Source organism: Elaeis guineensis, chromosome 13 (genome assembly GCF_000442705.2).
Source record: "Elaeis guineensis isolate ETL-2024a chromosome 13, EG11, whole genome shotgun sequence".
Taxonomy (NCBI): domain Eukaryota; kingdom Viridiplantae; phylum Streptophyta; class Magnoliopsida; order Arecales; family Arecaceae; genus Elaeis; species Elaeis guineensis.
Genome location: NC_026005.2, coordinates 71,151,842 through 71,167,294, shown reverse-complemented (window position 1 = coordinate 71,167,294; position 15,453 = coordinate 71,151,842). Strand labels below are relative to the sequence as shown.

The following is a 15,453-nucleotide window of genomic DNA, read 5'->3' as shown; positions in this document are numbered from 1 at the left end:
TGGTAATGAGCCTTCATATGGTTATTGTCTTTCATACATTTTGAGTATTATCCCAATGATGTACTCTGAAGCAAGTTGGTCATTACTCCATCCAGCATTTCAAAAGTTACACATGTTCTATTGGTTTTGCAGCTTCCATGGCAAGAAAGATCTATCTGAGACAGGGTATTGGTGTTGGTGGTTTCCAGAAGATTTATGGAGGGCGCAAGAGAAATGGATCCCGTCCACCACATTTTTGCAAGAGCAGTGGTGCAATAGCTCGCCACATCTTGCAGCAGTTGCAGAATATGAACATTATTGACATTGATCCAAGAGGGTGTGTTGTCTGCATTTTATTATTTTTTTATTTTTTAATGTTGAGTGAGATAATTGGTTTTTCGTGGTTTAGCAAATTACTCTCTGCAAACCACTTATCTTTTGGATTATGCATAGTTGCTCAAGGTGTTTTCTTTTATCATATTTCAGTGGGAGGAAAATAACTTCCCAGGGGCAACGTGACCTAGATCAAGTAGCGGGCCGGATTGTCCTTGTACCTTGATGAGTTGCTGCAGTTCTGGTCCCTGTCATCAATGAAGAGATTTTGGTTATGGTCTTTGGCATTTTTGGTTTTAGGATTTCTCCATTCACTTTATAATTGTCAACTTTTATATTAGTATTGGAAACTCTTATGGGCAGGTTGTGTTATTCTCTATAATCCTTTTCATTGTTTGCTAGTAAACTCATTTTTATCCATGGTCTGATACGTTAGTAATGGTGCTAAAAAATTTGAACTTTGACCATTGTTGGGCTGGTAATGCATGCGAAATTCTGTCAATGCTCGGGCAGTGTGGACTGATTGCACCTTGTACTTGCGTGATATTTAAAAAATTTTCCCAAGTCTGCTAGTGAGCAAGTTTTTGATGCTCGGGCCATGGACCTACACCTCGGGTTACATGTATGTGTGTATGATACTGTCATTCTATTTTGCCAACCTGAGATCTCTCTCTCTCTCTCTCTTTGAGGAAACCTGATATTTAGTTAAATATGCACCAGACTGGGCGTTTTTACTCACTCTTCCTGTAACACGAGCAGAACTGATTTGGATCCGTGAATACAATGAAGCTTGGTAGTGCAAGTGTTAAAATTGCCTCTGGATACCATCGTTCAAATTGAGACGAGTTTGTTGCTGCTATGTGATTGTCAGATCTGTCTTGAAAATCTAGGCTTCAAACAAACTTTTGCAATTAGACATAGTTTTTAGCTGCAGTGTGAGCCAGATTTGTGATCTGATCTTCAAACTTTGGGTTCTTGGTTTTGAAAGTCGACTTTTTAATGCTGAGGATGATAAATGCTGAAACTAGGCGTCAAGAGATGTCAGATGCACAGGAAGAAGAAACTGTAATTCTTTTTCCTAGGAAAAAGATCTCTCAGATATTATAAGAACTCATATATGCTGGAAAGCCATGCAGCCTTTTCAAATTTAAGTTGTACTCTTAGCCTGGCACCATATTTGATGAGGAATAGGTTTTAGATTATGATATTATGAACCAGGAAGGCATAAATTTGTTGATTGTTCATAACTGCCTGAACCCAGATATAGCAACTTTCCAAGAGTCTGATTCAAACCTGGCTTGCAGGGTTTAGCGACCCAGAAGGAAGAACAAGAAGAAATGAATGAAGGTCCCTTAATTGTCTTTAAAATCTCTCACTCTGATCGAATTTGTCCTGGATATCTGGGATTGTGCTTGCGAAGGGGCATATATTATTTCCCTAAATTGAACTGAGAAGTGGATATTCTTTTTGAACTGGAGAATTATCCAGTGGTAAATGTGTTAGTTTTGTTCTTTGTAGAAGTAATTAATCTGCAAATCTGCCCATGATCCACTAAGCTCACCATCTGATACTAGGCTTGAGAAACTTTTTTGCATGAACACAATGAAGGTCGTAAATATTACCTCCAATGACTTGACAATAAAGTCTATCCATTTCTGATAATATGGACATTGCTTAGTTTGATAAAATTTTCAAATCAAGAAACATGCAATGGAAGGTAGACTGGGTTCTCCATAAATCTAAAAGATATCAAGGATTTGGATACATTTGATTGCTCATCAAATGCATCAATTCAACTGATTCTCTACAGGTGAACTTTATAATCACATTGACAGACATTCCACAGCAACAAAATTTAAAGAAGTTAGCCCAAAGCTTGAGCAATCCGCCAGTTGACCTCTTCTGGAGATGGGAAGGAATGCAATATTGGAAGGAGAAAATGTCAAGCAAGTTTTCTTCAGAATATTTATATCTGCAATATTTAACAAAATGGCGCAATATTTAACAAAATGACCACTAGTAAAATTGAAGGAACGTGCTTGATTTCCAGGTAGTAACTAACTAATGTTATATTAAGATTTAGTTCAAATCTTACTTTCATTGGGATTTGAGGAGCGAGACTATTATGGATACTGAGAAGAGTATCGCCTTTATTATTTAGCTTGTCACCTATGAACGTTTCCTACGGAAGAGGGAGGAAAAAGGCAATTCAAAAAATGTACAATATTTTCTACCTAAAAAAAAAAAAGGAATGTATATAATTGCTATATTGGGGCATGACTCATGCTAGATGACACGTGGACACAATGGCTAATAGTAAGGTAAAGAGAGAGAGTTTAAATCTGAACATTAATTGGGAAGAATGTTTATTTTTAGGCCAAAACTTGCTTGTAATTAAGAAAATTAGTCATCAAGAAATAAACTTTCTTGAGAGCTTTGTCTAAACGAGAAGGGAACTAATCAACTGTTCTAGTTTTCTTAGGTCATTTTGCCCTATGGATAATTTATATGCAACCAAGGATTTTATATCTGTTTGTGTGCTCAATAATTGAGTTGCATTTCTCTGATGCCTCTCACCCCTTCCCATCTCTCCTACTTTTATTTGGATATTAATTTATCTACAGATATTGGATTCAAAGTGCCCAAACAGGTCCCTAATAATAGCAATTGTTAGCGATCACAATGGATAGCAAATGCTTATGTGGTGTGATAAAGTGAGATAAGTTTTTAATGCAATCAAAGTAGCACTATCATATTACTACCCTAAGTTGATTGTTATCCATCCTTAATTTTGGGGACCATTTTGAGTGATCTAACTAGTCAAAGATTGAATGCAATACAAACTTAAGATGATAAGCATGCCATGTAGGGTAATGATTATTTTTTTAAAAGTTACAGATGGAGAATAATGAATAAAATGTCAAGAAACATGAAAAATGCATAACACCATTAAAATGATGCAACTTTGTGATCATCAAGGAAGTTAGAACTGAGATTGATATGATAGCCTGAAACTTAATTGCTCTCTGATAACTGTTTTTTGGTAGATTGTAACTAGGGTCCATAAGTTTAGAAGGGTCCTTCATATTACTTGGAATTTTAGCAGTATTCTTTTATATTATTGAGTTTAAAGCTTTGTGATTTTGTGCCTAGATTTGAGTTATGATAAATTATACTGAAATTAGATGAGTATGAACAACCACAATGTAACAATATTTTATTCTTTTATAGGAAAAGAGATGTTAGATTACAAAGTTGGATTGAATGTAATTCCTATATAAAGCTTATGTGGATCGCAAATGCATGACAATTGCACTTGCAATTTTATTTGTACTGATGTATATGGGGCAAAATGGATAAACAACAATCTCATGTAATGCACTTAGGTGTTCCTAATTTGTAAGGTCACCGGCAGATCTTGCAATTAGGTGTTCCTAATTTCTAATGAAGTGTCTCTATGAGTCTCCAATTGCTCTCTTGCTTAGCTTACCTCATGAAATCATGTAAGGTGATCCAATTGAAAGTTGAGTTGTGTGTCCTTAAATTCTAATAAATATCCCTATGGAGAAATTACTAAGTGGATCAGATCCACCGCGAATCTAGGGAAAAAAATATTGAAATTATTTAATAAAATTTTTTCATCCTAAGTCAATAATTGACATGATCCACCTAATAATTTCTTGCCTCTTTGAATGTTTTTCTCCCATTTTTCTTTTACTTGCTTGGATTGCGTCATGAAATCAAAGTGGTCCAATTGATGGACTCCAAAATTAATTGAGCAAGGTACGATCATGCATCATCCAACATACGTGTCTGATTACGCCTGGCCCAGCAAAGCGACCGACCGACCGACCAGGTCTTCTGATTGGCCCCATCACCGTCTCGGGTGTTCCCACGACTCCCTTCTCCCATCTTGTCTTTATCCGCTGGAACCATTTAAACAAGAGAACCCACACACCGTTCCAGGTCCTCGTAGTCAAAGATTCCAGTGAGACGTGAACTCGGATTCTCTTGACCTGGCAGTTTATTATACCGTCAAATCAACCGACTGTGAGATCGGACGATTCCAGCCGTCTCATCATCCCATTGCCCAGGAGAGGATGATGATCGTCCACTAGTCTACCGACGGTTAGAGATCTGCTTGATGTGACACCGGGGCCCGGGGGGGGTGGTGGGACGGAGAGCGTTCGCAGAAATGCGTAGACTTATGCGGTGCTTTTCATTCAAGAAGGCGAAACATTCGAAGTTATAATTAATTAATTATTTTTCACTTTGTCGAAAAGGAGAGAGAGAGAGAGAGAGAGAGGGGGGGGATTCCGAGTTTGTTCTCGATCGATTCTGCTCTCACGAATCCATGGGTGAGATGACTGCTCCTTCTTTTCTGATCCCCTTTTTCTAATACTTTTATAATTCTTTTCCGGTTTTTTATGCGATTTCTTCGATTTTTTGGGTCATTTTGAAGCACTGATCGATGGGAATCGGTGAAGGTTTCTGATTTTCCATGCAATTTTGGTTCTTGAGTTGTATTTCACTTTTAGTTGCGCTGTAGATACGAGTGGGGGTTTCGGAGTTTTCTCTTGCTTTTGGTGATATTAGTCGATAGGAAAGGTCGAATTTTGTTTTGGATTGATGATTTTTTTTTTTTTTGAATTTTCCCCCTCCGATATGTCCTGAGGTTAGAGTCATGTATGTCTGTTTTGGGGTGGACTAAATGCATATTTTTCATTGTTAATTTTTTGTCCATAATCAATCAGTTGTTAATTTTTTGGTTTTCTGTGCATAGGTTGGTCAAGATTTACGTTTATGATTTTTGATGATGTAGGCAACCTTTTGAAGTTTGTGATGATTGTGACCAGTTGTAGCAAAAACGCTGGTTTACCCAAAAGGAAAAAGAAAGATTTACAAATTTTGCGGACTTATGATATTGGGAAATTTGGCTATTAAGTAAAAATAAGAATTTGTAATGTTGATGGGTTATTTAATGGTCATCATGAAATTTGTTTTTCTATACTATTGATGAATCTAGTCAGACAGGAATCATTTGGTGGCATTTCTTTGCAGAAACATAATATGATAATTGTTAAAACACGAGTTAAAATGAAGATATGTCTACCTAAGAATTGTTACTTCTAGATATCATTTTAAAATTTCTTAATATGTTTATATGTGCATGCTCATCATGTCAAGCTTCTTCCATGTGCAATGTTGATGTTGTACATATTAGGGTGTATTTTTATTTGATCCAAATTACTTCTGTATCAGTCTTTGGTAAGATTTTTTCTTTTTTCTTTTATTTTTTTTCCTGAGAAATATGGTGGCACCTTCCAGAACCTATTCCCAGTGCATGTACTGATGAGAGGAGTTCCAATTAAACGTTTAGCTCTGTCCTAGTTAGATAAGTAGTTTACTTGTTCCCCTTCTCTTTTCAAGGGAACTCTTTGGGAATTGATTCTAGTTCACTCACTGTAACTAGTGGATCATTTTTCTCATTTGAGAGTTTCAAAGCTAGTACAGGTCTATTAAGGTTTTATTTAAAATCCAATTAAATTGCGGAGCAGTTCTGCTTTTCATATTTCTAAGCCGAGCAGAATAGAGGAAACGGTTCATGTAGCGGATCCCAATTAGTTTGAGCTTAGGGCCTAGTTGAGCTGAGTTTTACTTTCGTATTTACTTTAAATTAATGATGATGCAGAAAATTGGTAGAGTATAAGGTGCTCCTGATTGGACCTTCCCATGATGGTCTCTACAAAAGTTGCACTCAGCGGCCATTCTTCGAGTGACTTTCAAGTTCCAACCATAGAACCAGCGGCAACTATCTCCTGGTGCCTCATGAAATCAATATGTGATGAGAGCTTTTTTTAGATTCATCAACTCAGCACATTATTCTCAGCCAATCATTTGTGGGAGAACCAATCCATGTTTATGCTTTACACCAATTAATGTCATGATTGGTGCTTATGATTGAGGTGATTGAAACTTTTCATACAATCTATATTGAATGAGTAGCCAAAGCTGATAGCTTAATCACAGAGATCGATGAATTAATTCTCATAGGAGGCTGCTCAAGGGCTTGGATTATCCAATGAAGGTGAAGTTTCTTGGGTTTGGTGGTTAACTTGACACTGGACACTTCCTATGCTGGCAGGAAGAGTTGAGGAATTCTCTGTTGGTGCGGAGATTGTGCAGCAGATAAGATATAATATGCAATCTGGCTTACAGACATAAGAGAGGGCCAGAGGGGCAACTTTAATAGCAGCAGAAACCTGACGTGAACATGGCAAAATCTAAAGAAAATATTGAGGGAACACTGGTTAGTGTATACAAGTTTCGTATTAGCAAGTTCATATTATTGCTGATATGCTGTAATAGAAAAACCAAACACCATCTTATAGATGGAAGATAAACTCAATAACTGGGATGGACCTTTAAATTTCTCGTTTGTTGGAATTGCTTTGTCGGGGTTGTTCTTACAAATGCAGTGATAACAAACTTATGACACTTTTCTCCCTCACCACTTCTAGTCAGCAATATGTTCAGTAAACATGCATTTTATAGAGGAAGTTTATCATTCCAAACTCAGCAAACTGATGTGCTTTGTTCTAACATCTCTTATATCCAAGTGGATTTTTCCAATATTCTGGGCAAATTTTATGCCACTCAACTGAACAACCTTGTCTTTTTGACATTGAAGCCTATGTGACTTAGGGAGCATCCTTGGAAGCAGTCATTATCTTTTCCACTGCCACCACCATTGGCAGTTTTCCTTTTATCAAACCAGCATCAGCTATAGATAGCTGGGATACTAATTCTTTCTAATTATGTTATTCATTTTTTTCTGTTATTAGCCAAATTTAATGCCTTCTATTGGGTTGGAAATTATTACTACTTGGTTATTTTGTTGATTGCAGATTGTCTCACTGATATTTGTTTCTTTTCCTTCTTTTTTGATTGGATAATATATACTTTATTATTTTAATCAGGTCACATGTTATAAACTGGTGCGATAATATTCTTGAACATTGTGTCATTGCAGCAACAATGGAGGGAGGATCACAGCTTTTCAGGGTGAAATATGTTAGATGATTGAATTAGATGAATTGGCGATCTGTTTCACTTTTAATTTTCATGCACCATCATAGATAACTGTACATTGAGCAGCTGGGTATGCCGATCTATAGAAAGTTATAAATGCACTCTTTGTGTAAACTGAAATCCCGCCTTGCATGAGTAAAGGCTAGTTTGATGGTAATGATGTCCCTTGATGTTTTTCATATTATATTTTATGTTTATATAAAGAACAATGATGTATTAACAGTTGCTATTCATTGGAACATGCATCAGAATTGGAGTTCCCAGATGTTGCATTTGTGCTTCAGTTAATGACTACATACAAAAATGAGATAGAAATTTGGAATCATGCTTAATAATGTCGTAGCTTCATTTTGTTAACTTGAGACATGTCCATAGCTAATATACTTCACCCTCTCTTTTTCCAGATTCTCCGCAGATTGAACTACTATATCATGCTGTTAAAAATCCGAGTCTAAAGACACAAGTCACACTACAATTGCTAGGAGTGTCAGAGTTTTATGTTGTTCTGCATGCTTAAAAGCCTGACCCTTTTCTTGCGGACTTGGTGACTGCACTGGTAGATGGTGGATAAATAGTTTGCACAAGAAGATCAAAGGGTCCTGATAGATGTTTTACCATTACTCTTTCAGAGCTTTTATCTTGGATCAGCTACGGTGCTGACACCATTTTATTACTGAAGTTGATTTGAAGAACATAATGTGGATGATGCTATGTGTCTTGATTTCATCTTATGTCATGTATGAATTGGAACCTTGATTTCTGAGTTGGAATTCTTAAGCTGGATAGCTTAATTAGTAACAATGGGAGTGTGATGATACCACTAAGCTACCGAAAAATGAATTGGTTTAAAGAGAAATTCAGGGTGTTCCTTCCCAAATGGGGAAATGATTCTTCTGACATGGCAGAATTTTGGTTTTCCTTTGTTTCTTATATAACAACCGTGTTTATTGGAATCTTAACATTAACATATGCTTTCTCCATATGGAGGCATAATACCAGTTTAAGCTGGATGAAGACTATAGCAAGGTCAAAGAAGAATCCAAAAACAAGGCATAAAGTTCCAGTTTCTGCTCATGTTTGGAGCATAGAATCTGGTTCTCGTGCAAAAGGTCTGAAGTGTTGTGCATGTTTAGAATCACTTTCACCACCTCAACCTCTTGGACAGATGATGACTTTGGATAACTACATACACCGCTGTGATGTTTGTGGTGCAGCTGCGCACATGATGTGCTCTTCAAGTGCACAAAAAGATTGCAAATCTGTTTCCATGATTGGTTATAAACATGTAATCCACCAATGGACTGTTCAGTGGACTGAAGTAGCAGATCGACCTGAAGAAACTCCTTGTTGTAGTTATTGTGAAGAACCTTGCAGTGGATCCTTTCTTGGTGGCTCTCCTGTTTGGTCCTGTATGTGGTGTCAACGGCTAGTGCATGTGGATTGTCACTCAAGCATGGCTAATGAAACAGGTGATATTTGTGACCTTGGACCGTTTAAACGCCTTGTTCTATCACCTCTCTTTGTAAAAGATTTGAGCAGTACGGGAGCAGGTGGTTTTTTGAGATCTATAACACATGGTGCAAATGAATTGGCATCTACTGTACGAGGACATATTAACAGGAGCCAGAGTAAAAAATATAAGCAGGACTGTGAACTCCCTTCTGATTCAGCTAATAGCAATAGTACCAATGACACCTCTACAGAAAGAACCATAGATACTTATCTAACATCTAATGGCTCCCATGGTAATGGAGAATATTGTAATGGGGTTGCTGATGTTGGCGACCAGCAACAAAGTAGCGAAAGTGTCTGCAAGGGGGAGATGAAGGCAGTACCAAGCAGAACTGTATCATTCACTCAAGGTGATGATTCTCAGATATTAGGAACCAAACAAAGGTATGAACTGATTGATTTGCCTCCCGATGCTAGACCACTCCTAGTTTTCATCAACAAAAAAAGTGGTGGCCAGCGAGGAGAATCACTCAGGCACCGTTTACACATTCTCCTAAATCCAATACAGGTAATCATCATTAGTTATTTATCAGTCATTTGTAGGCAATTTTTTGTTGTCTATTCTTGGAGTGAGAAAGGCTAATTGGTTTGCTTGTCCATTTGTGTATCTGCTTTACATGATGAGTCAGAAACAAGCTACATTTAGCTTCTGCTTTGCATCTTGAAACATATACAACTATATTATGGTACGAAATATTCCTCATTTTATATGCTAACATAATTTTTCGTGTTATATTCCCCATTTAATTTGCATTATGATCAATCAGACATGTAAATTTGGCTGTGTAGCCAACTTTGTTTTGGTTATTTGAAGGAACCTGTTTAGCTTGGCATAATGTGGTGATCGCAACCTTGATTTTGGATGGGGAAGTTGGGATCTAATCCAAAGGCCCTGGTTTGTTGATAATGTTCCCCCAGTTAAGTGGGTAGCAGGTGCAATGCGGGCAGAGAGAGGGGGGTGGGGCGGCCGTATACAGTGCCCTATATGGTGATCTGAAAACAGATTGCTATTTGAATTCTTTGCTTATAAGGTTTACAAAGAAAACTTTAGATAAACTTAAAATGACCCATAGAAGCAGATTTTTTTTTAAAAAAAAAAAAATCTTTTTTTTAAAAAAATTGGAGGTTCAATTTCTTTTGGTTGGCTTATTACTATTTTTTGTGCCTCACTTCCATAACCAGCCTAAACATGGAATTTAGTGTCCTAATATATTAGCATTTGGAATGACATTATGCAGTCCTTTATGAGTCAAGTGTGGGTCATAAATTATCATCTTTCTATGTTTTAGTCAATAAATAGCAGCATGGATCTAGCTTATAGAGGAGAAGGAATCTTGCCATCGAATACAGTTCAATTACCTGAACTAAACATGAACCAGTCTAACACCATATCTTCTCCACCCAAACTCTCCTTGTCAATTTTCTCCTCATCTCTACTACATCCACTGCAATATGTGAAGAGGATTAATCAATTTTCTTCCCCCTTTACCTCTAGTTACAAGGCCACATTTGGTTGTTAGGAATGGTTTTTCTGTTCCTGGGAAATGCACTTCTGAGAACTGCCAAGAATGATTAGTTTGATTCTTGTGTTTGGATAAGTCCAGGTAAATCTCTAGGAAATGAAACAAACCCAGTGGTAATTTCAACTTTTAATATAAATATAATAATATTAATAATATAATATTCTTGATAATAATATTATTATGAGTAAAAATAATATTAAAAATACTTGTGGGAATCAGTACTCCCATGTCCAAACTAATTATCAAACACGAGAATGGGCTGGAGTTCTGGACAAAGATTTGATACCCATTCCCACCTCCAATTCCTGTCAACTGAACATGGCCCAAGGGTGACCACTTGTCCATGGCATCAATGGTCCAAGGCTTCGCCTATTGCAAGATGTGGCCTAAAGCTATGTAATACTAATTGAGTTAAAAATGATTTCCCCTCTTGAACCATTCAGGTAAAGGTAAAAATTGTTTGTAGACAGTTCTTATTTTGAAGCAGTTCCCACATTGTTGCATAGGCACTTTAAATTGTGGTTTTTGTTTTTATGTCATGTCAAATAGTTTGTCATTTGATGCTCACATATAATGCCATCACCATCACGTGCCAACTTTTGGCACTTCTTATTGAAGTTTTTGATATATAATATATGACTTCTGATAAAACTTTGGAGTTCAGTTGGTTTAATCATTGTATATATACATCCAAGTGCACATTCTCACACATCTATAAACTATAGTCATTTCATCTATTAAATTTCTTATAGTTTTGCATGTCATGTCTTTTTGGACACCTGGACGCTTTTGAGCACTATTTCCAACCATGGATTTATTTAAAATGAACCTAATTGATAATTCTCCTAGGTATCTGAGTTGAGTTCAACACAAGGGCCTGAGGCAGGACTATTCTTATTCAGAAAGGTACCTCACTTCAGAATTCTTGTTTGTGGTGGAGATGGTACAGTTGGTTGGGTTCTTGATGCGATAGACAAACAAAATTATGAATCCCCTCCGCCAGTTGCAATCCTTCCAGCTGGCACTGGTAATGATCTTGCAAGAGTTTTGGCATGGGGTGGTGGTCTTGGTGCTATCGAGAGACAAGGAGGTCTCTGTACAGTTTTGCACCACGTTGAGCATGCAGCAGTGACCATTCTTGATAGGTGGAAAGTAGCAATTGAAGATTCATTATCCAAGACTGTCCAACCTCCGAAATTTATGAACAATTATCTAGGTACATGGAATGACCCTTTTATTGGCCTTGTGAAATATTCCAAGACCTTATTTTTCTTTGTTGCTAGGGATTGGCTGCGATGCAAAGGTTGCTTTGGACATACATAATCTACGTGAAGAAAATCCTGAAAAGTTCCACAGCCAGGTACCTAGCTCTCCATCACCACACCCACAACCCCACCCCCAACCCCACCCCACAACACCTCCCCCACCACCCCCCCCCCCCACCTCCTCCCCTGACCGACACTTTTATGAAGATACTTCTACAAAGATGGCATACAACTTCCCACAAAGTTGTTTCTTGTTCTTTATCTTTCTGTAAATTTTTTTGGTTAGATGATTCTTTCTGGATAGCTAGTTGATTTTATTATTATAATTACTTCTATGATTCACTCAAAGTTGCAGGTTGAGTCCACGCACCTTGGACTCATAAGATTTATCAGACTGGACAAAAATATTGTTCTTTTCCATCCTTTTTTAGATGTAGCACTATATCAACTCTTAACAAGTGGGAATTTGAACAGAACTTAAGAGCATATTGCTATCATGGCTCTTCATCTCTCAGAACCAAGCACAGAGTGGAAATGTAGTTTTATGGGGGAATAATAAGTTATATGTTGATGCTAATTCAGAATGGAAAAAAGATTTGAGCAGGCCCATGGTATGGGAACAGGTTTGAGACCATAGTTCAGTAATCCCTGGCTTTTGAAATTTTTAAGTTATACTTCATAATAGCAACCTTAAGTTATCAGCGTAAAAGCAAATTTAGTACCATATGTGTGCAAGCCGTGCTACTCAGAGATTTAAGCTTAGGCACTGAGGAATCATCTGAATAAGTCAAGATTAGTTAGCATAAAAGGAAAAGGCGACACAGTTGATCTTTATCTCAAATGAAACAAATGATATAGTGATAGAAGAATCAGCAAAGCACTAGATGATTAAATTTAATTACTAAAATTAGTTTATATAGAATATAATGGCAACAAAAAATGCTGGGCCTAGAGGTTCCAAAGCATCATTAAGCAAGTACATGAGCAGGAGTTGGAGCAGCAATGAGATTCTAGAATAGTTATCGCACGCCAGCTAGAAGATTCTGATTATAAATGTCCACAGCATGTATTGCATATAAAATTTTATTGAAGTGTGATGTTTTAGAGGTCTATGAAAGTTGGCCATTTTTAATTTTCTTCCATTCCAGGACTATGGCAATCAACTTTTGCCTTTGGAATGGGTATTAAGGTTCCTAAGAGATTGTTGCCACAAGTCATGTTGAATAGCCACTTCATTTTGTGCAAGAAGTTTTTTGCATAACTGTATTAAAGTTTCTTTACTCAAACAACTAAGTGATTCTGTAACTTTGTCCTGAGCCCTCTATTTTTGTTGATACTGGATGGGTCTTATAAAAAGATGAAAGCTGATTTTGGTATCAGATCAAGGTAGATAGATGTAAGTTAACTGAGTTCCTTTTTTGACTGGAAATAGTTATGTTTTCTGTTTTATTTTGATTCTTTGTTTTTCTTAAATCTTAGCCTTGCTCTTGATGGTTTTTGTTGCCTTTCTGAGGAATTTGGATGTACCAGGTGATTCTTTTTTTTAAAAAAAAAAGTTTCATCTTTTGTCTGATTCCTCGATGATTTCTCTGTTTTGTAATTCCATACGACATTGCTTACAGAAGCACAGGGTTAGTAATTGTCAGTTAGACAGCCTATTGCCAACTAGCCTGCACGTGGAGTCTTGAGATGGTTGTATGAGAGACCTATCGTGCCTTCTTAAGGGTTTTGTGGGGTTAGGGTAATAGGGGGCACAACCTCCATTATATTACTCAAACTACCTATGGGCTTTGTCTAATACATAATCACACACACCAAAAGAACAAAAAAACAGAGATTACTGATTCTCTCATGCAGCTCATCTGTTATGAGATTCCAGTTATATGTGATGTCTCAAATCATATTCTTCTTATTTTTTTTTAAAAATGTTTGATATCAAAATCATTCTGAATTTGCCTTTATTTTGCACATAAGCTCTTTTCCTATCCCTGATATGAGGTAGTTAAATACAATCTGTTTTCTGCTGGGTTTTTAAGATTTGAGATGAAAAGTTGGCATTTGTGGCACAGTTCTTAAACAAAATGCTTTATGCAAGAGAAGGTGCAAAAAGCATCATGGACAGGACGTTTGCAGACTTACCTTGGCAAATCAGACTAGAGGTAGATGGAGTCGAGGTAGAAATTCCTGAGGTACGTTTCATATGGTTATCAATTTGATGAACTATTGGATGTCTATGAAAACAATAAATAAAACTTTTGATTGTCTGATCAGTTTAAATCAAGTATCCTCAAAGGGGAGTACAACAAAATCCAATTACCTGTTGATGACAATTAGATCCTTGAGAAACATTATGTTTCCCCATGTGAAGCTGTAATTCTCTATATATTGGTTAGATGGCTATGTTTGACAGATCGCTTCTTTTTACTTGCATGCATGCTTGAACTTTTGACTCTAGCTGCCGCCCCTCCCCCTGGTCTCCATTATGTGTGGCATCACAGTCAGCTCCAAAAGTGCCTCACCTGTTATGAATGCCTGACATAAACTAACATCATATCATCATGGATATAGCTTCTTTAGAATGCGAGCATCATGTCACAGGAAAAGAGCATCTTCCTCCAATTCCTGAAACATTTAATTTTGACCCGGCTACTTAAAATTCTGTCTGTTTTTGTTGCTAGTGTTCAAATTATTTCATTTAATGCTTCTTTCTTTAAGTTCTATTATTGCTGCCCTACTGAGGTTTCATTGGATGTGTTCAATATTTTGATGTTCCGTAATGCTTTAAAATTTACTGCAGGATGCAGAAGGTGTACTTGTTGCAAATATTGGAAGTTACATGGGAGGGGTTGATTTGTGGCAGAATGAGGATGAGAGTTATGACAATTTTGATCCACAGTCAATGCATGACAAGATGCTGGAAGTTGTTAGCATCAAGGGAACATGGCATCTCGGGAAGCTTCAGGTAGTCAGCTGAGCTGAAGCTTTTCAGAACTGAATTTGTAGGTTTTTGAAGTCGATAGGATAACAATAACATTAGCCTTGTTTGTGAGTATAACACAATTGTTGCACTTGTGACTCTTTGAATACAATAAACTCAATTTATCTAACAGATTACATGCTGGCACTAGGTTGGGCTTTCTCGAGCTTGGAGGTTGGCACAAGGGCAATCCATCAAGATTCAGCTTTTTGCTCCCTTCCCTGTTCAGGTGGATGGAGAACCTTGGTTTCAGCGACCTTGTACATTAGTAATATCTCATCATGGCCAGGTTTGACCCCTATCTAATGCTGTCTTCTTGCACATGCTGCTGCTGAGAGATTATAACCGCATTCAATTTTGACCATGATGAATTTCTTAGGCATTCATGTTGAGGAGAGCAGCAGAGGAGCCTCTTGGTCATGCTGCTGCCATAATAACTGATGTGCTTGAAAATGCTGAAACAAGCCGTGTGATCACTGCCTCACAGAAGAGGGCCCTCCTTCAGGAGATGGCACTAAAGCTTTCATAGAGTCTGCCAGATATCTGGAATAGTTTTCTGGTTTCTGCAGCACTGCCAGATGCTGTCACGACAGTTATGTTTTTGTATATGATGCCTATCCAAGTGCAGCAACTCTTTGTCCAGTGGATCATCTTTCCAATCAGATGTTTCTGGCCCTTGTGATGTCAAAATCATAAATCGTTGCTGATATTCTGTAGATACCATGACATTTTGTGTAGATAATGGAAAATTGTAGTTCTAAGTTCATCTTCA

At 37.2% G+C, this 15,453-nt stretch overlaps 1 protein-coding gene and 1 long non-coding RNA gene across 5 annotated transcripts; both read left to right on the top strand.

The window, feature by feature from the left end:
• Positions 1-128: 128 nt before the first annotated feature.
• Positions 129-814, top strand: LOC140853454 (uncharacterized). Its single transcript, XR_012136511.1, has 2 exons — positions 129-316; positions 466-814. It is a non-coding gene; the product is annotated as an uncharacterized lncRNA (long non-coding RNA).
• A 3,728-nt stretch (positions 815-4,542) lies between these two features.
• On the top strand, positions 4,543-15,453 carry LOC140853262 (diacylglycerol kinase 1-like). Of its 4 annotated transcripts, XM_073247653.1 has the most exons (10): positions 4,544-4,670; positions 6,005-6,278; positions 6,367-6,622; positions 7,809-9,424; positions 11,289-11,655; positions 11,723-11,799; positions 13,774-13,893; positions 14,502-14,666; positions 14,833-14,970; positions 15,061-15,453. In XM_073247653.1, the coding sequence occupies exons 4-10, from the start codon at positions 8,216-8,218 to the stop codon at positions 15,208-15,210; spliced, it is 2,226 nt and encodes a 741-aa protein (XP_073103754.1). In that variant the 5' UTR covers positions 4,544-4,670; positions 6,005-6,278; positions 6,367-6,622; positions 7,809-8,215; the 3' UTR covers positions 15,211-15,453. The 4 variants fall into 4 exon arrangements, with proteins under 4 accessions (XP_073103752.1, XP_073103755.1, XP_073103754.1 ...); XM_073247652.1 differs by lacking the exons at positions 6,005-6,278; positions 6,367-6,622 and adding an exon at positions 7,293-7,557 and having other exon boundaries at positions 4,569-4,670; XM_073247651.1 differs by lacking the exons at positions 6,005-6,278; positions 6,367-6,622 and having other exon boundaries at positions 4,543-4,670.

Excerpts from the sequence above, each read along its gene's own strand:
- LOC140853262 (XM_073247651.1), top strand. The coding sequence starts at position 8,216 with ATGATACCACTAAGCTACCGAAAAATGAATTGGTTTAAAGAGAAATTC. Across the intron at positions 11,800-13,773 it reads CTGAAAAGTTCCACAGCCAG|TTCTTAAACAAAATGCTTTA; the intron begins GTACCTAGCTCT and ends TTTGTGGCACAG. Across the intron at positions 13,894-14,501 it reads TCGAGGTAGAAATTCCTGAG|GATGCAGAAGGTGTACTTGT; the intron begins GTACGTTTCATA and ends AATTTACTGCAG.